The sequence below is a fragment of the Eretmochelys imbricata genome, chromosome 3, assembly GCF_965152235.1.
Source record: "Eretmochelys imbricata isolate rEreImb1 chromosome 3, rEreImb1.hap1, whole genome shotgun sequence".
NCBI lineage: Eukaryota > Metazoa > Chordata > Testudines > Cheloniidae > Eretmochelys > Eretmochelys imbricata.
The window spans coordinates 2,494,936-2,519,571 of record NC_135574.1 but is presented as its reverse complement, the minus strand read 5'-3'; the positions used below and the strand labels follow the sequence as shown (position 1 = coordinate 2,519,571).

At 42.9% G+C, this 24,636-nt stretch overlaps 1 protein-coding gene across 19 annotated transcripts in view; it reads left to right on the top strand.

Moving 5' to 3' along the window:
- DTNB (dystrobrevin beta) overlaps positions 1–24,636 on the top strand; it is a 375,219-nt gene that overhangs the window by 98,988 nt on the left and 251,595 nt on the right. For all 19 annotated transcript variants that reach the window (XM_077812270.1, XM_077812266.1, XM_077812264.1 and 16 more), the window contains 2 exons: positions 4,825–4,930; positions 19,116–19,282. In XM_077812270.1, coding sequence (XP_077668396.1) covers positions 4,825–4,930; positions 19,116–19,282 — 273 coding nt within the window. The remainder of the gene's footprint in view (positions 1–4,824; positions 4,931–19,115; positions 19,283–24,636) is intronic.

The following is a 24,636-nucleotide window of genomic DNA, read 5'->3' as shown; positions in this document are numbered from 1 at the left end:
TCACCCTTCTACTGTCAGTAATGGTGATCAAACCCTGGGAAACAACTCCTGACTGTCTGCTGAATCTCCACATCTTGGGTGAGGCCATTACCATGGCCTCTTGGGTCTGATAGTTTTGGCAGCAGACAAAATTCACTGGACCCTTCAGTCCTTTCTCATGTCCATCTTTGTTCCATCAAGAGGAGATTTCTGCTTAAAGGCCTACCCTTTCATTCAATTTTCTCTGCAAGAACCCACTTCTAATGAGAAACCTGCAAGTAGCTAGCTGATAACCATGAGTTTGTGGCACTAATCTGTGCATCCTACCTCCAGTCCCCCCCAAAAATGCAATTCACTTAGTTACTTCAGCATTATAGTACCATGGCCAGTTACCATAATACTTACTTTTGTCTTTTAATTGTAAGCGCCTCAGGACGGGGACTGAAACGTCCATGTTTGGCAATGCCTAGCCCATTGTGCATGTTATCAGAAACAGATGTTATCCTGTTCTCTGCATGGATTTAGAAATCCCTGCACTGATGGCTTGACTGTTTGTTTGGATCTCTTGCATCCTGAATAACTGCTGACATGAATTTCAGGCAGTGTTTAATACACATGAGGAAGAGGATAGGGCAGGACAGCTGTTCAAAATCAGAAGCCTTGAAGGACCATTCATTTCCTGAATCTCAGGACAAGCGTCAAGCTATCCAGCACTTTTTTCTTCACCGTAAGAAATTATTCAATTGCCAGTCAAAACACTGCCAACAGTAATGTAAAATTATCAGAGAAATTGTTGATTAACTTCTGTTTTCTCCAAGTGCCATTCAGCATTGTTGGTATGATGGTTCTTTGTGACTGTAATAGTTCTACACACACACTCACACATTATGTATGGTAAGTGATAAAACCAGAGGTAAAAGATGTGAACCCCTTATGATGCTGGCAGACCAGGTGCCAGCTCATGCAAGGCCCCTAGGCCTCAAATGCACACTGACCAATACATAGCTGGAAACAAGTCTGACTTACTTGTGTGTTAGTATTGTTAAAATAGGTATTAGATTTATAAGAATGTGTTTAGTGTTTAGACTTTATGAAATGCTTATAAGTTGCTGCATGCATTAATCTCACTTTTAATATCTGTGTCCCATGTTATAAGGTAATATTTGAGTGTTTGCTCTAAAACTGAAGAAGTGGGTTTTTTACCCACAAAAGCTTATGCCCAAATAAATCTGTTAGCCTTTAAGGTGCCACTGGACTCCTCGTTGTTTTTGCTCTGAAACAGTAAACCACTAGTTAGGAGAGAAGCATTACCACATTTGAAATACTAGTTTTGCGACAGTAGGTGTTACCTCCTGCCCAACAAAAGAAGGCCCATAGACACCAGACAAATCATTGTGAAACACCAAAGGACAAAAGATTCCAAAATTCAAAAGGCTCACCCCACACCCATGAAGAGGAGACATGCATTTCGATTCATCCCATCAGCTTGATCTTTGTGGGAAGTGAATAAAAATCCCTAACAAGGAAAAAACTGTATGTTTATGATGCTTGGAATCTGAGGGTCAGGGATTACTAAGCATAAGCAAAAGATCCCCAGTGCTTATCCTGGGTTAGCCCTGAAGGACATAAGCAAGCTCTATATTACAGAAGCTTCTATTACCCTTTGAAACTTAAGATTGTAACTCATTTGTGTTTGTATGTTTACCTGCTTTAATACTGTAAATAACTGATTTCTTTTTCTTAGTTAATAAATCTTTTTTATAGGATTGGCTGCAAGTGTCTGTCTTGGGAGATCTAAGGTGCAATTGACCTGGGAATAACCTGAATATTATGGTGATACTATCACAAAGGCAAGCTTACCTGAATGGCAAGATAGTCCAGAGTACCCAAGAGGACTGTCTGGGACTCCCATGTTAAGGCTGTTACAGTGCTTGAGGAGTTCACACTTTATACTTGCTTGGTGAAATCTAAGTATAGAACTCACAAGCAATTTGGGCTTTGTGCCCTGCTTCGTCATAGTCTGCCTGAGGTTGGCACTCATGCTCTTGAACCACTCCAGACAGCTTGACACTCCTTATACACCAGAAGGTCTGTTTAGTATATTTAAGGATTTTTCTTGGCCTCACACCAATGCCTTAAAGAAACTAACTTCTCAGTATCTCTGCTTCTCATATTGTATAAAAAAAGAGGTTCATTGTGCATTATCAGTAATAGTCTAATAAGGACTTTTACACTTTTGGGGGGAGATTAGGGGTCTCCAGGCACGTCTTCTCTCCTAAGAAGAATGTGACTGTTCCTGCTGTGATGACTGAGAATGAGTTCTCTTGGGACTCCCTCATGGCAGCAGCAGGCAGCCTGGCTGTTGAAGAGAAGTTCTTCAGCTGCAGGGTAAGATGATTAGGCACAGGGCATCCTATAGCAACTGAAAGGAGGAGGATCAAGCACTCCTAAAGCCCTGCAATTAATGGTGATCAGTACAGGTAATTGTGACTACCCTCTAGTTCCCTGAGACTGGTTGAAAGACTATAATCAAAGAACAATCATCAATGGTTTACTGTCAACCTAAGAGAATATATCTAGTGGGATCCTGCAGGGTTCTGTCTCGGGTTAGGTACTATTCAATATTTTCATTAATGAGTTAGATTATGGACTGGAGAGTATGCCTGTGAAATTTGTGAATGACACCAAACTTTGAAGGACAGGATTAGAACTCAAAACAATCTGGACAAATTGGAGAATTGGTCTGAAATCAACAAGATGAAATCCAATAAAGAGCCATGCAAAGTACTATACTGAGGACGGAAAAATCAAATGCAGAACTACAAAATATATAATAGACGAGTTAGTAATACTATTGAAAAGGATTTGGGGTTATAATGGATCATGAGTTGAATAGGAGTCAACAATGTGATCCAGTTGTGAAAAAGGCTAATCTTCTGGGGGGTATTAACAGGAGTGTCTTATGTGAGATAGAAGAGGTAATTGTCCCAATCTCCTCGGCACTGGCGACATCTCAGCTGGAATACTGTGTCCAGTTCTGTGTGCCACTCTTTAAGAAAGATGTGGACAAATTGGAGCGAGTCCAGAGGTGTCCAACAAAAATGATAAAAGATTTAGAATCCTGACCTGTGAGGAAAGGTTAAAAAAATTGAGTATATTGTCTTCAGAAGAGAAAACTGAGTTAAGGACCTGATAAGTCTTCAGATATGTTAAAAGGTGTTGCAAAGAGGATGGTGATCAGTTGTCTTCATGTCCAGTGAAGGTAGTTACAAGAAGTAATGGGCTTAATCTGTAGCAAGGGAGGTTTAGGTTAGATATTAAGGAAAAACTTCCTAACTATAAGGGTTGTTAAGTACTGGAAAAGGCTTCCAAGGGAGGTTGTGGAATCCCTGTCATTGGAAGTTTATAAGAACAGGTGGAAAAACACCTGTCAGGGATGATATAGGCATACTTCATCCTACCTTAGCATAGGGGGCTTGAATAGATGGCCTCTCAATGTCCCTTCCAGCCCTTTCTTTCTATGATTTTGTACTCATTAGGAAGAGAAAGCAGACACATACATCTTCCTCCCCCAACTCCAAAAAGATATAGGTGAATTGGACATAGCATTCTTCTCCAAAAAGAGTGCTTCAGTCATGGGGTGGTTGCTGCACTGGAGAATTGTGGGCAGTTTTCTTCCTCCTGGAAAACAGGGCTTTGGCCTTTTTTGCTTCACTGCTGTATGCAGGGCTGCCACCATCTTCTTTAATCTCTGTCATGGTGGCCCTTTGATGCACCACCAATGTATAGGGAGGCAAGAAGAGAGAGGCTGTCTGAACGGTGGTTTTTATCCCACAGATCACCTGCCAGAGCAAGGAATTTGCTTCCCAAAAAGTAGAGGGTGTGGCTGGCCTTCCACAGGTCTTGTTTCCTCCTCTGAAAGTGGAAGAATACTGTTTAAGAAGTTATCTAGTTAAATATTTTTTCCTTGTAGCCATAGTTTCCTTAGCTTTTCTTCCTGACAAATCTCATTGGTATGCATTTTTATCAATATTCTGTCAATCATTCTTCCTTCTTTCCTTGCCAATTTGTCTGAGATCATGAGAAGCATGGGTCTAGGTCCGGAGAGACTGTTCTGTGCTTGAAAATTAATTTCACTCATTTCCTTCCCTAAATCTCTTAATTTAAAATCCGTTTCCTTGCCCACTTTTTCAAATTTTAGTACAATTCTGCCTTTACTTGTTTGTTCTCATTTCTTCTCTTTCCCTTGTTTGCCATATGGCTAATGCCTAAACACTCCTTTTGATTCCTCCTTTTCTTGTCTTTGTACTTTTTTCAGTATTGTACCATGTGCTTGGAACATCCTCCCTTAGTTCACTAAACAATCTTCCCTCTTTGAATTTGAATCCCTCTTTTAAAGCGCTTTTTTGTAAACCCTTTCAGTGTAACTCGCAAAGTACTAACTACATACTCACCCCCTTTGAATTTACCTTTGTGTTTTGTATTTATTGATAAATTGTGTGTGTAGTATGTACTATCTTGTTTGTGATGTACTGTCAATTAAGATTGAAAATTCCTTGGGGAGGAAGAGTGATTGTATCTGTCCTTTACAATATGTAATACATTGTTGGTACTCAGTAAATTTAATACTAAAGAAACCATAGGATGGAGTCAAGTATCAGGCCGTGTTAGTCTGTATCCACAAAAACAACAGGGAGTCCAGTGGCACCTTAAAGACTAACAGATATATTTGAGCATAAGCTTTCGTGGGTAAAAACCTCACTTCTTCAGATGTATAGGATGGAGATAATTACAAAGAATGCAGTTCTCTTTTGAAAGTGAGTCATGTTTTTGTTTCTTTTACAGAAAAAGATAATGCTAAATATGTTTTTAGACACATTGATGATTGATCCACCCCCTCAGTGCCTTGTGTGGCTACCTCTCATGCACAGACTTGCACATGTTGAAAATGGTAAGTTAGATATTTATTACGTCTGAAATTTCTGTTCAGAAAAGTGTATATATGATCTTTTCCAGACATTGGATCTTAGTGTTTGCTTTCTCTGATTGTTCCCACTGTATGGTGTTAGTCCCCGAGCAGTCAGGGACTAATTCTCAGAGGAGCTAAACACCCACAGATCCCACTGACTTCAGTGTGAATTGTAGTTGCTCATCCTTTCTGAAAATGAGACCCTATAACTACACAGAAAATTAAGCAATAATCTAGAACAATCCTATTATTTTAAACTTTTCTTTTTAATTTGGATTTTAACATAATTCACAACACAGGATTTAAAATAAAAAATATAACCTGCAGAAAAAAACATTTCTGCTAATGAACAAGCTCAGTCGACAACTTTTAAAGGATTTTCATTTACGCCGCACTTTAACAAGTATTATCAATTAATGATATGGAAGATTTTTGGGTGCCAATTCAGGTGTCCTTGATGAGTGTCTCATGAGTGCACCAGTCACTTTCTGCCTCCTACTGTGAACAACACCTCTCTCTATCCACATCCAGTGCTTTTCTTAGCTACAAGTTCCCAGTTATACCTACACAAGAAGGTATTTCTCTGAGAAGTGATTAGGCTTTGAAAAACTGGAGAAGGCTAAAAGGACAACAAAAATACTACTTGTGTTGAGGCACTGCGTGCAACCTGGTCTTTGATTGCCGTGCTAGATATGTCAGCACATTCTGTGAGGCATAACATCCTCCAGTCTCGGAGATCACAATTTCCACTTTTGAGACAGTCATCTTCTGTGGACTCAGTGGTTCACCAAGGACTTAACCCAAACCCTTCTTTTTTTGCGGGGGGGGAGGGGGGGGCAGAATCTTGGGTAATCAATTTCTCCCTCATCTTTTCTTGTTGCTTCCTAGGTATGATCAAATCTTCCCAATTTTTCCTCAACATATTAAAAACCATATCACTTTGCCTGTCTCAGCAGCTAGACTGCTTGTCCCCACCCCAATAACTTTTTGCCTTGATTACTAAGTTGTCGTCCACTTAAGTCTTCCTGAAACCCATATCTGTCGTACTCTAGTCTTTCCAAAATCCTGCAGCTAAAATTATCTTCCATGCCTGTCAAATGGACCACATCATCCCCTTCTCTGAATGTTTCCAGTGGATGTGCCTTGTTCACAATATCAAATTCAAACTTCTTAGTGTGTCATTCAAGACCCTGCAGACTCTGTCCTTGCCTATGTCTCAACTCTTCTCTTATTTTACATTACCCCACCCACTCTGCTTTACCAAGAATGCCAGCCTCTATGCCCTATTTGTTTTTCTCCCTCTCCCAACTTTGTGCCTTTCTCTGTGCTTTTCTCTATTCATAAAATCATTGACTTCTCACAATGTGTGTGTGTATGTAATAAATAGCTGCGCACACACATTTAATGGAATAAGTAACCATGAGATATGTCATTCACCTGTTGTAAAAGCACCTAAAGGTGCTTGTAGCACCTAGAGGCCCCCACCAAGTCAGGGCCCAATTGTTCTAGACACTATACAGAAGTCCTTCCCCAAAAATCTGATGATCTTTTTCTAAGACAAGATATCACAGATGGGTGAAATAAATGGGGGAGTAGTGAGTGACGACAGGGCAATAGTATTACAAGCATATTTTAACCAGACTATAGATGTGTGCACACCCAATTCATTCAACTCATTCTTATTTAACCTAATAAACTTACCAAAGTCCTGTGGTGACTGGGCCAGACAGAGGATGCTGCTGGCTGTCCTTATTTACAACTTCACACAGGTGGCCTTAGGGTGATGGTCATTCTCCATAGATCAAGGTAGATAAGGAGTTCTTATCCACCTTAGGTGATAGAGTAGGCCTTTTTTAGGCACAGCATTCCTCTCCCCAATCTGGGGAAAGGGAACTGAAAAGGAATCCTAAACACAGCCTGCCATTTCTGTACCTACTACTCCTGGCTGATCATTCAACTCAGTGGTCAAAATAAAACAGAGATTCAGACTGACAATTTGGTTCATGGAATGTCAGAACTCTTCTTGACAATGAGCAAAGACTGGAACGAAGGACAGCTCTTGTTGCCAAAACACTGAAGAGGTATAACATAGACATCACTGCCCTCCAAGACAGTCAGAGGTAGGGTTCGCCATATGGTCCAACATTGCTCACAAGCTTGACTCGCTCCCCAAGAGAGTCAATGACTGACTTATAGTGCTCCACATAGACACCAGTATGCCACCATTATCAGTGACTGCACTGAAAATGACTCATACACTGAGATCAAGGAGGTGTTTTATGAAGATCTCAGCGGGGTCATCAGAGGAGTGCCGAACTCATTGTCCTTGGAGATTTTAGTGCTTGTGTGGGAGCTGACTCAGATACATGGAAGAAGGTACTAGGCCATCACAGCATTGGAAGGTCAAATTCCAATGGCCAACTGCTTCTCCCCAAGTGTACCGAGTTTAATCTCACTATTACCAAAACTGTCTTCCAACAGGCTAAGACAACATGGATGCATCCTAGGTAAAAACAGTAGCGCATGCTGGACTATGTAATTGTACAGTCTGAAGACATTAAAGATGTGTACATCACCTGCTCTTTGAGAGATGCTGAATGCTGGTCAGCCTACTGACTTGTGAGAAGCATCATGTTGCTACACTTCTCACCAAAGCATCCTAGAAGATGCCTCAAACCAAAGAAGAAGATTTCAATAATGGCATAAAGAGTACACTTTTAATGTTTGCAGACGATACCAAGCTGGGAGGGGTTGAAAGTGCTTTGAAGGATAGGATTAAAATTAAAAATGATATGAACAAACAGATGAAATGGTCTGAAGTAAATAGGATGAAATTCAATAAGGACAAATGCAAAGTACGCCACTTAGGAAGGAACAATCAGTTACACACATACAAAATTGGAAATGACTGCCTAGAAAGGAGTACTGCAGAAAGGGATCTGGGGGTCATAGTAGATCACTAGCTAAATATGAGTCAACAGGGTAACACTGTTGCAAAAAAATGCAAACATCATAGCAGGAGTGTTATAAGCAAGACATGAGAAGTAATTCTTCCACTCTACTCTGTGCTGATTAGGCCTGAGCTGGAATACTGTGTCCAGTTCTGGGCACCACACTTCAGGAACAATGTGGAAATTGGAGAAAGTCCAGAATCAGGAATCATCTAGTTATTACTTAGTCCTGCCTTGAGTGCAGAGGACTGGATTAGAATAACTATTGAGGTCCATTCCAGTCATACACTTTTATGATTCTATGAACTTGAATGATTCTTGAAACAGTGAGTAACCATCTCCATATTCAGGAGAAGTCATAAATGGATCTCTTCACCTCCAGAGAAAGTGTGAAGTAATCAAGCAAAGACTGGAAAGTCATTGTCAGATGATTTCTTCTGGATTGCAGTGGATGACTCCAATCCCACTCCTTCCCAGTGTTACCAATGATAGAGAGACAGAACCGTGATTCATATGGCCCTAGCATGGCCAAGACAACACTGGAATACAGAGCTCCTAAAGTTCTCCAAAGAATCTCCTTTTCCACTTGCACTGTCTCCAGATGGACCTCCTGCCTCAGAGGAACAGCCAAATTCTTCATATCAACCTAGGGACACCTTGCCTGTTGGCCTGGATAATAACCTATTGTGATGGTCACTGATCAGGCTTGCTCTGGACAAGGATGAAGTCCACTACGAAGTGCTATCTCCAAAAAAGGAAAAGATTCTCCATGTGGTCCAGTAGCAAGAATCTTACCCAGACTCAAACAGGAATTCATGCAGTATCGGACTGTTTAATGTTAAGTTGCAAGGACTCTCACTAACAGCATTAATATACACCTGGCTGCTATCTCAGCCCACTGCCACCCTGTGCAGGACTAAATGGTATTTTCCCATCCAACAATAGCCAGATTCCTAAAAAGACTTACTAATGTTTTACCCTGAGTAAGAAAACCACCTCCTTCCTGGGATCTAGATTTGGTGCAAACCAAGCTGAAGCGGACTCTGTCTGGACCTTTCAGGAACACTTCCCTAAAACACCATTCTTGTTGGCTATGATCACATCAGCAAGAAGAGTCAGTGAGCTCCAAGCTCTAATGGCCTTAGCCAGTATATTTCCCTCCTTTAGTTGTTTCCCAGTCATTGTTCTCACCCATGGGAAATATATCTCCACACTTTGGATGCCAAGAATACAAAGCCCATTAGAAAGATTAATAGGCTACTTGTAGCATATAGAGAAAGCTTTTAAAGAGAACCAATCAACACAGAGATATCTAAATGAGTTAAGGCTTGTGTAGAACTTTGTTACAACATAGCTAAGTTACCAGGGCCTACAGGGTTAAGGACCCATTTGAAAAGAGCCATTGTAGCTTCTGTGGCATGTCTTAGGCACTTCCTAATACTGAAATCAGCAGAGTAGCAACTTAAAGTTCAGTGCATACTTTCACCAACTGCTTTTCTTTAGACTTAGCATCATACTCCAATGCTTTATTTGTCAGGGTAGTGCTACCATCCATATGTTGTTATGAACTCCTCACCCACCTTCCACCCAGGCAGTACTGATCACTAGTTTTCCCCAAGTGGCATACAAAGAGTCCCTTGAAGAAGAGAGAGGTTACTCACTAGTAACTTGTTCTTTAAGAATTGCCTTCATGTATTCACACTTCCTGTCCTCCTTTGCCTTGGAGTTTTGTGTGTGGTCGGCGCACTGCAGTTCAGGAGAACAAACTGATGCATTTGTGGGTAGTGGTGGGATGTATATGTCAGGAGACTGGGTCATAGGCGGTCAGGCCTAATAGTTGGAGTAGGAGTCAGGCCCAGCAGTTGGAGTCTGAAAGCCAGAGCCAGGAGTCAAGACAGGGCCAGTACCAGGAAACAGAGGTAAAGGTCATAACTAGAGTCAGAGTCTAAATGTCAATGCCAAGGGTCACAACAGAGTCACAGTCAGGAATCAGAGCCAAAGCTCGGAACTGGAGTACCCGGAGTTAGGGAAGGCAGGACCAAGGCTGGTTCTGAGGCAGGAACAAGGCTGGGGCAGGATGGAAACAAGACTGGGTGCAGGGCAGGAGCTGTAGGGGAGCAGAGCAGGAGCAGGGCTTGGTGAGAAAGAAGCACAGGGAGGCAGAGAGTCTGTGGGCATGTGCATTGAACAGCCCGTGAGCCGCTGCTGCTGAGTTTAAGAACTGGCCTGCTAGCTTCCTCAGCCAGTCAGGCAGGGCGGTCCGTCAGGCAGTGTAGCTGGCTCGTTAGGATGTCAGGAGTACTGAGCAGGCACAGCCGCAGGGCCTTACTCCAGACAGTATGTGTACACTCTCATAGTCTTGAAAGTCAATGTCACAAACGGGTATTTGCACACACACCCTCCCTGGGCTTGGCTTTGAAGAAGGTTCTGCAGCTTATCGCCAAGGGGCAGCATATATACATGTGTGAGTTCACATATGTGACTGACTTTTGAAGAACAGTTGCTGGTAAGTAACTTCTCTTTGCCTAGGGTAAACCCTTCTCACTGTGGGTCTGGAAATTGCTTAGAGGTGCTGTTACCTCACAGGTTGAGAAATATTTCTTTAGAATAGATTTGTGAAGCTATAAGCTTGGTATTTGTACTTACATTTATGTACATACCTCCCCCAAAGCAGTCTTCACTAGAGTAGTTCTAATTTCAGTGCTTGAAAAGTAATCCAATACCTCTCTTTTTGTTGTGGTTATAAGATTGTTATAAAGATCCCATTAAATTGTGGACTAAGCTTATTCACACAAGGAATAGACAATTTTTCTAAACTGTAAATGGTGTTTCTCAGATGAAATGAGCTCAATCCACAGTGACCCATGTTTTGTGGGTTTTTTGTTTGTTTTGGTTGATTCTCATTCTTTGCTTCTATTATTTTAACTCTGTAATTTTTCATTCTTGGATACTGTTTGTGAGTATCTAGTTAGTGTTTTTTTTCTAGTTCTGGACCCATTCACTGATTGCCAATACTATAAAAAGTCTCTTTTTGATTGCACCTTGTCAGAGTGGAGCACCTTTGTTGGCTAACTTTACCTTCCAATCAGATGCTCATCGTCTTTGTAGTTTGTAAGTATTCTAGTTAAGTAATATGGCAGATACAGCTGGGGTACTTGAGAGAAGCTCAAGGACACCTGGATTGGCACCGAAAAAAATCGTGTACTTTCCTTGGTTGCCTGTGGTTGTTCTTGTGTGAGATAAACAAAAATCCATTAAGTTGTGGATTGAGTTTATTCCATTGGAGAAATACCACTTACAGGTAAGAGAAATTCTCTTCTCTCACAAGGCATCAGATCAAGTGTTCATAGAATCATAGAATATCAGGGTTGGAAGGGGCCTCAGGAGGTCATCTAGTCCAACCCCCTGCTCAAAGCAGGATCAATCCCCAATTAAATCAAATTAAATTTCTTTAATCAGTAACACTATCCTAAAGACACCTAGGACATCATTTTTGAGAGACATGCTTCAGTTTTTGAGGAGATGTGCAATATAATACTAATAGTATGCCATTCAGTAGGACTTCTAATCCATTTTGTTAGATTTCTGTAGAAATAAGTCTATGGAAGAAAACAGAGTTTTGACTGAAGAAGAAGCCATTGTAAATCCAAGTGGAAGAAATTCCTACATTCTACTTCCCTCCTTACCTCTGTAAAAGAGGAAGAAATGTAGGAAAGCATACCCTAGTAATGTGAAAAGTTATTTTTCTCCTTTTTACACTTGACTGTCCTGTCACCCTACCTAGGTATTTATATTTTTAGAAAGATTTTAATAGATTGTAAACTCCTTGGAACAGGGATCATGTCTTTATCTGTGCCTATATTGTAGGCACCTAACAAATTAATTGTATATGAACTTCAGCAAATTAACTGACTAACTTGTTTCTTCGGATTTATCTTTAAAAGATGATGCAGACAATAAAATATATCTGACCTGTTCCTTTGCAAAGAAGATTAATTTAGTAGTGATATTTAATCCAGGGAAAAGTCCTGGCGGAAGAATGTATTCCCAATTATTTGTTAACTGGTCACTCCTCTACTCTTGTGAACTGCTCAGGTAGTTTTCCAACCAAATATTGCAGCCCTGTCAGCATAGCCCCATTTTGTGGAAAACTAGACTTTACCTCTCTCACCAAATCAGAAGAGAGTTCCTGATGAAAATGGTAGTTGCTACCCTTCCTAAGAGGAGCAGGAAATGCACAGTTCATGGAACATGCTTGATGTCCTGTTTAGCAGGTCCGAAGAGTATCAACTTCACCAGTCTAGGACCAATTGGCTGTTCCTATGCTTCACATAGATAGGTGGATCCTCTCATGGAATGAATTTTCATAGAATCATAGAATATTCGGGTTGGAAGAGAACTCAGGAGGTCATCTAGTCCAATCCCCTGCTCAAAGCAGGACCAAAACCAACTAAATCATCCCAGCCAGGGCTTTGCCAAGCGGGCCTTAAAAACCTCTGAGGTTGGAGATTCCACCACCTCCCTAGGTAACCCATTCCAGTGCTTCACCACCCTCCTAGTGAAATAGTGTTTCTGAATATCCAACCTACACCTCCCACACTGCAACTTCAGACCATTACTCCTTGTTCTCCACCACTGAGAACAGCCTAGCTCCATCCTCTTTGGAACCCCCTTTCAGGTATTTGAAGGCTGCTATCAAATCCCTTCCTCACGCTTCTCTTCTGCAGACTAAATAACCCCAGTTCCCTGAGCCTCTCCTCGTAAGTCATGTGCCCCAGCCTCCTAATAATTTTTGTTGCCCTCCACTGAACTCTCTCCAATTTGTCCACATCCCTTCTGTAGTGGGGGGACCAAAACTGGACAGAGTACTCCAGGTGTGGCCACACCAGTGCCGAATAGAGGGGAATAATCACTTCCCTCGGTCTGCTGGCAATGCTCCTACAAATACAGCCCAATATGCCATTCGCCTTCTTGGTAACAAGGGCACATTGCGGACTCATATTCAGCTTCTCATTCACTGTAATCCCAAGGTCCTTTTCTGCAGAACTGCTGCTTAGCCAGTCAGTCCCCAGCCTGTAGCGGTGCATGGGATTCTTCCTTCCTAAATGCAGAACTCTGCACTTGTCCTTGTTGAACCTCATCAGATTTATTTTGGCCCAATCCTCCAATTTGTCTAGGTCACTCTGGACCCTATCCCTACCTTCTAGCATATCTACCTCTCCCCCCAGCTTAGTGTCATCTGAGAACTTGCTGAGGGTACAATTCATCCAATCATCCAGATCGTTAATAAAGATGTTGAACAAAACCGGCCACAGGACTGACCCCTGGGGCACTTTGCTTGATACCGGCTGCCAACTAGACATTGAGCTGTTGATCACTACCCGTTGAGTTCGACAATCTAGCCAGCTTTCTATCTACCTTATTGTCCATTCATCCACCCCATACTTTTTTAACTTGCTGGTAAGAATACTGTGGGAGACCGTATCAAAAGCTTTGATAAAGCAGAATAGGAAGTGTGCCCAGTTTTGTTCCAGGATAGGTCACAGCCACCTGATCCCTATCAGGCACTTTCCTTTGTCCATGGGACAAGGGCCTCCTTGTAAAGGACTCCTGGTAAAGGAGTAATATCTCCTTATAGACTCATAGCACCTTTGCTCAGAGCATATTCTACCTCAACTGCATTTCTGGCACACATCCCTATTATGGACGTATGTAGAGCAGCAACATGGTCCTCAGTTCAAATTTTCACTAGACCATACGCACTCTGAAACTTGAGGGAAGATGCAGATCTAGGCAAGGCAGTCCTACGGTCCCTCTTTCTATGAGCCTCTGAGCCCCTCCTCCTGCGGTAACAGCTTGGACATGCTGTATACCATAATGCAGGCACTTGAAGAAAAAATGGTTACTTACCACCCTGTAACTGTTATTCTTCGAGATGTTTCATATATCCACTACGTGACCCACCATTCTTCCCTGATGTGTTGGAGTCTATCATTGGGTTCCAGTGTAAAGGAACTGAAGGAGGAGTGGGGTGACTCTGCCCTTTATATCCTTAGTTGGCTCACAAAGATCTTGGCCATGGGTGGGGCTGCCCACTCCAGCACCAGGTCATGAGGTGTGCACACATCTACAGTGTAATGGACATATGCAACATCTCTCAAAGAAAAACAGTTACATGCCATCATGTGCCAGCAATGCCCCTCTGCCATGTACATTGATCAAACTGGACAGTCTCTACGTAAAAGAATAAATGGACACAAATCAGATGTCAAGAATTATAACATTCATAAACCAGTCGGAGAACACTTCAATCTCTCTGGTCACGCAATCACAGACATGAAGGTCGCTATCTTAAAACAAAAAAACTTCAAATCCAGACTCCAGCGAGAAACTGCTGAATTGGAATTCATTTGCAAATTGGATACTATTAATTTAGGCTTAAATAGAGACTGGGAGTGGCTAAGTCATTATGCAAGGTAGCCTATTTCCACTTGTTTTTTCCTACCCCCCTCCAACCAGATGTTCTGGTTAAACTTGGATTTAAACTTGGAGAGTGGTCAGTTTGGATGAGCTATTGCCAGCAGGAGAGTGAGTTTGTGTGTGTGTGTGTGTGTGTGTGTGTGTCCCAGAAAAAAAGGGGGGGGGTGAGAGAGCCTGGATTTGTGCTGGACATGGCCCACCTTGATTACCATGCACATTGTAGGCAGAGTGGTCACTTTGGATGAGCTATTACCAGCAGGAGAGTGAGGTTGTGTATGTAATGGGGGTGGGGGGGTGAGAAAACCTGGATTTGTGCTGGAAATGGCCCACCTTGATTATCATGCACGTTGTAGGGAGAGTGGTCACTTTGGATGAGCTATTACCAGCAGGAGAGTGAGGTTGTGTGTGTGGTTTTTGGAGGGGGGTGAGGGGGTGAGAGAACCTGGATTTGTGCAGGAAATGGCCCATCTTGATTATCATGCACATTGTGAGGAGAGTTGTCACTTTGGATGGGCTATTACCATCAGGAGAGTGAGTTTGTGTGTGGGGGGGTGGAGGGTGAGAAAACCTGGATTTGTGCTGGAAATGGCCCAACTTGATGATCACTTTAGATAAGCTATTACCAGCAGGAGAGTGGGGTGGGAGGAGGTATTGTTTCATGATCTCTGTGTGTATATAATGTCTGCTGCAGTTTCCACGGTATGCATCCGATGAAGTGAGCTGTAGCTCACGAAAGCTCATGCTCAAATAAATTGGTTAGTCTCTAAGGTGCCACAAATACTCTTTTTCTTTTTGCGAATACAGACTAACACGGCTGTTACTCTGAAACCAGTTACAAGAAGGTATGCAGCTGTTTTTTTCCACTTGCCCTCTAAAGGCCATCATCTATTTGGGGAGATGGTGGATAAACCCTACAAGATGAAAAGGAGTACTTGTGGCACCTTAGAGACTAACAAATTTATTTGAGCATAAGCTTTTGTGAGCTACAGCTCACTTCATTGGATGCATGCAGTAGAAAATACAGTGGGGAGATTTATATACACAGAGAACATGAAACAATGGGTGTTACCATACACACTGCAACGAGAGTGATCAGGTAAGGTGAGCTATTACCAGCAGGAGAGCTGGGGGGGGGAAGCCTTTTGTAGTGATAATCAAGGTGGGCCATTTCCAGCAGTTGACAAGAACATGTGAGGAACGTGGAGCAAAATGCCTCATTTGCAGAGCTTAGAAAGACGTATTCATTGTCTTGAAAAATGTGCAGTAACTCTCACTGAAATTCAAATTCAGACCTATCTTTCTGAGATTTTCTCCAGCCAGCTCTCAGGAGAGTTAGTCCAAGGATGAGCCTTCCAAGGATTTTAAAAGAAAAACTTAAGATGTCAGTTTCCTAGCTTGTGTGTGTACCTAGTCAATTGTGGAAGCTAGTTTGGAGGGTGTGTTACATTCCATTCTGATAACAGTGAGTTTTTGTGATCATTCTGATGTGTTCCAGGAGTTCCTCATTCCTGGGCTAGCTACAAAGAAAGCTTTGTTTTTAGTGCTCACTAATCTCATTCATGACAACTCTGTTGTTCCAGTGGAAAGCAGGTGTGAAGTGTGAGGCTGTCTCTTTTGTAGTCTGGGCTGTTTGCATGAAGAAAACTAACAATCAAAGCTTTGAACTTGACTTAGTGTTTAACATGAAACCTTGTAAGGAATGAAGCACTGGGATTGATTGGTTTTTGGTGGCATGTGGTGCTAATTAGGCTGGTAGCTACATTTGTAATTAACTGAAGATTTTTTGGGTCAGTAATTTCATTCCCTAGGTATATTATTTTAAAGTAATCAAATCCATAGGTCATGAATGTAGATGTAGATCAGTGTGGCCAGCCCAAGTCTTTCAGGATAGAATGAAGTCTCATAGCCATATATCAGGGGTGGTGAAACTTAGGCTCTTTTACAGTTGAAGTGCGGCTTGCGGAGCCCCTCAAACTCTCCCATTCTCTTCCTCCCAGACTTGGCAGGGAGGGGAAGAGCTCGGGGCTTCTGCCCTGCGGTGGTGTAGTGGGGCTAGGAGCTTCTTCTCAGCAGGGCAGTGGGTCTCGGGCTTCAACCCCACTGGGCGCACCTGCTGGGGCTCGGTGCTTCAGCAGGAGTGGGGTTGAAACTCCAAGCCCAGACAGGCGCCTTCTGCAACGCTGAAGCCCCAAGTCCAGACAGGGACCTCCCTCAAAGCTGAAGCCCTGAGATCCCCCTCCCCACAGGGCACAAACCCTTAGCCCCACCACGCCACTGTGGGGCTCAAGCCCTGAACCCCAGCAGACATGCCCTGGCTCTTGAACTTCCGAAGATTGTCATATGCGGCTTGGAGGGTCAATAAGTTTGGCCACCCCTACCATATATTGTCCTTTTTACAACCACAGCTGTTGGTGTCAAGTCTTGGAGGACAATCTGAGAATAAAAATGTGAAAGACAGTCATTGTTACTGTAGCAGCAAGTTCTTAAAGCACTTCTCTCTCTCAGCATCACTGCCATCTGAGCTATAGTTTCAAACTTCTGCCTTTCATCCACATGCTGATGTCCCCCAGAAAATGTTCTCACACCAAAATCTTGAACATTCTCTTCTTAATTAAGTCTGAATAGGCAACAGATTTAAAACAAACAAAAAAGTATTTCTTCACACAACACACAGTCAACCTGTGGAACTCTTTGCCAGAGGAAGTTGTGAAAGCCAACACTATAACATGTGTGACAGGGTCAGGACAGATGGCTACAGGAGAGTGATAGAAGGCCGATATATTAGCCCCAGGTTAAGTAGGTCCCTTTCCCCTGGGTAAGGTAACAGGGAAGGTTCCAGAACAATCAGGAACTTTCTGGAAACAATTAAGGCAGACAGGTTGATTAGAACACCTGCAGCCGATCAAGAAGCTGCTAGAATCAATTAAGACAGGCAGGCTAATCAGGGCACCTGGGTTTTAAAAAGGAGCTCACTTCAGTTTGTGGAGTCCATGCGAGGAGCTGGGAGCAAGAGGCGCAAGAAGATGAGAGTGAGAAGGCGTACTACTGGAAGACTGAGAAGTACAAGCAGCATCAGACATCAGGAGGAAGGTCCTGTGGTGAGAATAAAGAAGGTGTTGGGAGGAGGCCATGGGGAAGTAGCCCAGGGAGTTGTAGCTGTCACGCAGCTGTTACAGGAGACACTGTAGACAGCTGCAATCCACAGGGCCCTGGGCTGGAACCCGGAGTAGAGGGCGGGCCCGAGTTCCCCCCATCCCTCCAACTCCCTACTTGATACTGGAGGAGTTGACCTGGACTGTGGGTTCCACCAGAGGGGAAGGTCTCTGGCCTGTTCCCCGATCCACTAGGTGGATCAGCAGAGACTGCAGGGATTGTTCGTCTTCCTTTCCCCATGCTGGCCAGTGATGAGGCTAACTGAGTGAACGGCAGATTTGAGCCACGAAAGTGGCCAAACTGAGGACTGCCACGAACCTCTGAGGCGAGAAAATCCGCCAATAAGCGCAGGACCCATCAAGGCAGAGGAGGAACTTTGTCACACAGGGTTCAAAAAAGAACTAGTTAAGTTCATGGAGGATAGGCCCATCAGTGGCTATTAGCCAGGATGGGCAGGGATGGTGTCCCTAGCCTTTGTTTGCCAGAAGCTGGGAATGGGCGACAGGTGATGGATCACTGGATGATTCCCTGTGGTGTTCATTCTTTCTGGGGCACCTGGCATGGGCCACTGTCGGAAGACAGGATACAGGGCTAGATGGACCTTTGGTCTGACTCACTATGGCTGTTCTTATGTTCTTTTTCTGATGACTGAATTGCTTGTCAATGCTCTAATAGCGGATATTGACTATTGTAACCTCCTCCTCTCCAATCTTGTAGATACTTACCTTGCTCCCTGCTGTCCATTCAAAATGCTGTCACCAAAATCATTTCCCGTCACCTTTTGGTTTTGAGTTCATTTTCACTCCATAAGATCTTCTTGTTGCCCAGCATATCATATTGAAATTCCCTATCCTTGGATTCAAGACCCTATGCTTCTGGCCAAAGTCTGCATCAGTGACCATGTTTTCATTTTGCATTACCCCATTCTCTCCACTCCAATATTGTTGATAGCTTTGAAGTTTCCTTTGTACCCTTCTTCCATTTCCATCTCCATGCTGCCCCTTTCCAAATATATTCCATTTTCAAGTTACCTCCTCGACCTCACATATACCTCATTCCATCTCTACTGAAAACTCACTTCTGTCATCTCTTATATGAACAATGAAGGGGAGGAAAAGGTAAACTAAAGAAATGAATAAAACTGGAAAGGAAAAACTTAAGTCAACAGAACCACTAAGAGGAGTATGTGCCTTGCAGAGTAATTATATGCTCTTTTTTTGTTTGTTTGTTCATCATTTCCCCATCTCCTTCTCCCCCCATTTTTTGGTCTGTTTATGACCCTCACTATTTGTCATGTCTAATTTAGATTGTAAACTCTTTGGTACAGGGACAATGTCTTTGTTGTTACAGCCCCTAGCATAGTTTTGGGTGCTCAAAAATAAACTAAGAACTTTATACCTGGGTTCTGGCTGTATTTTAACACTGTGCAACATATATCATTTTGGGATTGAAATAGTTAGCAAATTTTATTGATGTTTAGGAACTTCATCCTTTTTGGGGGCTCAGATTTATTGTGTGTGGTTTTTCAGATAATAGTAAAATAACACTTTCTAAGATTCTCTTATTGCTTTTCCCCCCTGAAGTCTTCCATCCTGTGGAATGTTCATACTGTCGGTGTGAGAGCATGATGGGTTTCCGGTACCGATGCCAGCAGTGCCACAACTACCAGCTCTGCCAAACCTGTTTTTGGCGTGGCCACGCAAATGGCCCTCATAGCAACCAACATCAGATGAAGGAGCATTCCTCATGGGTAACTCAGCTTTGTTTGTAATAATGCACTGATCATCTCTCTGCAAATTTCTTTCGAAAGCTAAAGACGCTTTTGTAAAAGGCTTAGAATCACAGGTTAAATCTTAAAGTTTTTCAAATAGGAGCTTATAAATAGGCACATTATACTTTTTTCTGAGTTGAATGAAATTTTATTTAATTATTTGACATTATCATTTTGCCCAGTGCTGACGATACTGTTCCTGCTCTCAAGTGCCTTGCAGTCTGAGACATATAAAACAAAGCACTTGTCTTCTTTTCCCCAATACCATACCTTCCTACATCCCTCTTTTTACCAGCCTAATAACCCACCGTAATTTTGATGTCTTTACAAAGCAAGAAAACACTATGCACACAAGGTGCTCTTTTCGGCAAAGTGTTCTTCTTGAACATAGTAGCTCTTTAAAATAAATAAATGTTTGCCTTCATTGTGCATGAAGCTGGACTGTATATGTTGTGGAAGACAAATCCTTAACCCAAGAATCTGATAATCTAAGATACATGGGCAGTAAAATTTGGAAAAATAGTACACCAGATGACAAGATGATGAGCATATCCCAAGTCATAGCTAATAATTCAAGGTCTGGAAAACAGGATGTTACAGGTGGGGTGATTCTGTAACAACCCTGATAGTATCAAGCATGATGCTGCAGCCACCCCCTGTCTTAGTCCACAAGTTGTGACATGCTTGGAGCAGGGTGGCTGGTGCCATAAGCTTGGCATCTAAAGTCTCTAGGTCTCTAAATAGTTAACTAAGATTGCAAAACTCAGAATTCACTGTCTGCGCCTTTAAACAAACAAGCAAAATGCCAAGGCAAGCACTTAAGGGCAGGGCCCTGACCTGGACCTTGGGTTCTGTGCTAGCACTGAGGAGCTTTTCTTCTGTCCCAATCTCACCCTGTGGTGCCCCTGAGAAGTAGCAGGCAAGCATTCTTAACTGCTCTGCTGGCTCCTGATTATTCAGTGTCTCCTCCTGGCCCTTCTAAGCTCCGGAAGACTAAGTCTTCTTGGTAGCCTGGTCTGAGTAGGTTTTCCTTGAGCACAGGGGACAGACACCTCCAGCAGGGGACAAAGAAGGCACGGTAGACCCCATCACACAGGCCTTGTAGTGAGAGATTTACAAAGCTAAATCTGTTTAGTTTATCCAAGAGAAGACTGAGAATGACTTGATCATGACTTGCATGTACCTATACCTGGAGAAGAGATTTCTGATAGTAGATGGCTCTTTAATGTAGAAGAAAAAGGCATAATGATCTCCAATATTTGAAAGCAGAAACTAAACAAATTCAGATTAGAAATAAGATTAATATTTTTAGCAGTGAGGGTAAATAACCATTTGGTCAGTTTACTTAGAGAGCTGGTAGAATCTCCATCCACTTTCTCTTTAAATCAAGACCAGACGTCATTCTAAAAGGTATGTTATGGCTCAAACAGTGGGCTTGATTGAAATTACTTGATGAGGTTCTATGGTCCATGTTTGCAGGAGGTCAGATGAGATCATCAGAATGGCCCATTCTGGCCATAAAAAAAAAAATCTATGAATGTATAACCACTTTTTGATGACAGGTTTCAGAGTAACAGCCGTGTTAGTCTGTATTCGCAAAAAGAAAAGGAGTACTTGTGGCACCTTAGAGACTAACCAATTTATTTGAGCATGAGCTTTCGTGAGCTACAGCTCACTTCATCAGATACATACCGTGGAAACTGCAGCAGACTTTATATATACACAGAGAATATGAAACAATACCTCCTCCCACCCCACTGTCCTGCTGGTAATAGCTTATCTAAAGTAATCGTCAGGTTAGGCCATTTCCAGCACAAATCCAGGTTCTCTCACTCCCTCACCCCCCTCCAAAAACCCACCCCCATACACACACAGACTCACTCTCCTGCTGGTAATAGCTCGTCCAAACTGACCACTCTCCAAGTTTAAATCCAAGTTAAACCAGAACATCTGGGGGGGGGGGGGGGAGGGGGAGGGAGGAAAAAACAAGAGGAAATAGGCTACCTTGCATAATGACTTAGCCACTCCCAGTCTCTATTTAAGCCTAAATTAATAGTATCCAATTTGCAAATGAATTCCAATTCAGCAGTTTCTCGCTGGAGTCTGGATTTGAAGTTTTTTTGTTTTAAGATAGCGACCTTCATGTCTGTGATTGCGTGACCAGAGAGATTGAAGTGTTCTCCGACTGGTTTATGAATGTTATAATTCTTGACATCTGATTTGTGTCCATTTATAAGAATTTAAAAGAATAAATGGACACAAATCAGATGTTCTGGTTTAACTTGGATTTAAACTTGGAGAGTGGTCCTGGATTTGTGCAGGAAATGGCCTAACTTCATTATCATGCACATTGTGTAAAGAGTTGTCACCTTGGATGGGCTATCACCAGCAGGAGAGTGAATTTGTGTGGGGGGGTGGAGGGTGAGAAAACCTGGATTTGTGCTGGAAATGGCCTAACCTGACGATTACTTTAGATAAGCTATTACCAGCAGGACAGTGGGGTGGGAGGAGGTATTGTTTCATATTCTCTGTGTATATATAAAGTCTGCTGCAGTTTCCACGGTATGTATCTGATGAAGTGAGCTGTAGCTCACGAAAGCTCATGCTCAAATAAATTGGTTAGTCTCTAAGGTGCCACAAGTACTCCTTTTCTTTTCACTTTTTGATGGTGAACTCAATCATTTAGATTATCCTAGGTGGACTAAGTGGAAGAAACCAGTTTTAAGTCGTGATTAAATGAACAGGGTGGACATGAATAATACTAGTTTAAAGAGGGAGTTCCAGGTATAGAATCATAGAAGATTAAACCTCTAAGGAAGGAGATTCCACCACCTCCCTAGGTAACCCATTCCAGTGCTTCACCACCCTCCTAGTGAAAAAGTTTTTCCTAATATCCAACCTAGACCTCCCACACTGCAACTTGAGACCATTGCTTCTTGTTCTGTCATCTACCACCACAGAGAACAGCCTAGCTCCATCCTCTTTGGAACCCCCCTTCAGGTAATTGAAGGCTGCTATCAAAACCTCCCTCACTCTTCTCTTCTAGAAATTAAATAACCCAGGTTCCCTCAGCCTCTCCTCATAAGGCATGTGCCCCAGCCCCCTAATAATTTTCGTTGCCCTCTGGTGAACTCTCTCCAATTTGCCCATATCCTTTCTGTAGTAGGGAGCTCAAAACTGGATGCAGTATTCCAGGTGTGGCCTCACCAGTGCCGAATAGAAGGGAATATTCACTTCCCTCGATCTGCTGGCAATGCTTCTACTAATGCAGCCCAATATGCCATTGGCCTTCTTGGCAACAAGGGCCCACTGTTAACTGTCATCTAGCTTCTCGTCCACGATCATCCCCGGGTCCTTTTCTGCAGAACTGCTGCTTAGCTAGTCACTCCACAGGCTGTAGTGGTGCGTGGGATTCTTCCGTTCTAAGTTCAGGACTCTGCACTTGTCCTTTTTGAACCTCAGATTTATTTTGGCCCAGTCCTCCAATTTGTCCAGGTCACTCTGGACCCTATCCCTACCCTCCAGCATATTTACCTCTGCCCCCAGCTTAGCGTCATCCACGAACTTGCCGAGGGTGCAATCCATCCCATCAGCCAGGTCATTAATTAAGATGTTGAAGAAAACCGACCACTGGGGTACTCCACTTGATACCAGCTGCCAGCTAGACATTGAGTCGTTGATCATTACCCATTGAGCCTGACAATCTAGCCAGCTTTCTATCCACCTTATAGTCCATTCATCCAATCCATACTTTAACTTGCTGGCAAGAATACTGTGGGAGACCATATCAAAAGCTTTGCTAAAGTCAAGATATATCACGTCCACTGCTTTCTGCATATCCACAGAGCCAGTTATCTGATCATAGAAGTCAATCAGGTTGGTCAGGCATGACTTGCCCTTGGTGAATCCACGTTGACTGTTCCTGATCACCTTCCTTTCCGCCAAGTGCTTTAAAATGGTTTCATTGAGGACCTGCTCCATGATTTTTCCAGGGGCTTAGGTGAGGCTGACCAATCTGTAGTTCCCTGGGTTCTCAGTCTTCCCTTTTTAAAAGTTGGGCACTATAACTGCCTTCTTCCAATCCCCTGATTGCTGCAAGTTTTCAAAGATAATGTCCAATGGCTCTGCAATCACATCAGCCAGTTCCCTCAGCACCCTTGTATGTATTAGATCTGGACCCATGGACTTGTGCATGTCCAGCTTTTCTAAATAGTCCTTAACCTATTCTTTCACCACTGAGGGCTGATCACCTCCTCCCCATACTGCGTTGCCCAGGACAGCACTGTGGGAGCTGCCCTTGTCTGTGAAAACCAAGGCAAAAAAAAAGCGTTGAGTACTTCAGCTTTTTCCACATCATCTGTCACTAGGTTGCCTCCCACATTCATTAAGGGTCCCACACTTTCCCTGACCTTTTTCTTGTTGCTACCATACCCATAGAAACACTTCGTTACCCTTCACATCCCTTGCTAGTTGCAACTCCAGTTGTGTTTTGGCCTCCTGATTACCCTGCATACTCAATTTTTATACTCCTCCCTAGTCATCTGACCAAGCTTTCATTTCTTGTAAGCTTCCTTTTTGTGTTTAAGCTCACTGAAGATTTAGTTAAGATTGAAGTGTATCAATACCTAATAGCCACAACATTAATTTTCATAGAATAACTCATTTGCAAAAAAAAAAAAAATCCTTTCAAAGTGGAAAAACGTGGAAATTAACAGTTAAGAACTTCAGCTAATTCAGTCATGTCCTATATTCCTTCTTCACTTGCTGTGAACCCCATGTAAGTTACAATCTCTCCTCCCATTAAATTTTTGCTTTTTTATAGTTTGCATAATTACATGTAAAGAACAACATATTAGGATAAGATGCTGATGGTTTAATCACTTTATTTTATTCATGTGAAACTAAATCTGTTTATACTTCTAATACATTTACTAATCCACACCCAAAAACCAAAAGGCTATTCTGAGTGTGGCCAAGAGAAAAAAAATACAGTTGAAACAGCTGTCCCTGGTTTTGCTAGTGTGTGGAAGCAGCTCACACACTCCCTGACACAAGACACAGACTGGTGCGTGGAAGGGACTTCTGCATGGAAGCGTGCGAGCCGCTTGTACACACTAGCGCCATAGGTGGATAAAGCTTTTACGGAGCCCTGGGCCAGAGCAAGTGGGGGCCCCTCCTCACCCCTTCCACCTGCAGTCCCCCACCCTCCCCACTCTTCCTGGGGAAATGGGATTGGGGCACCGGGGCTTGCCCTGTTTCCCCTCCCCCCCGGTGCTCCTGCCGGAGAGCAGGGTTGGGGTGCGAGGCCTTCCCCCGCTCCCCAGCAAGAGAGC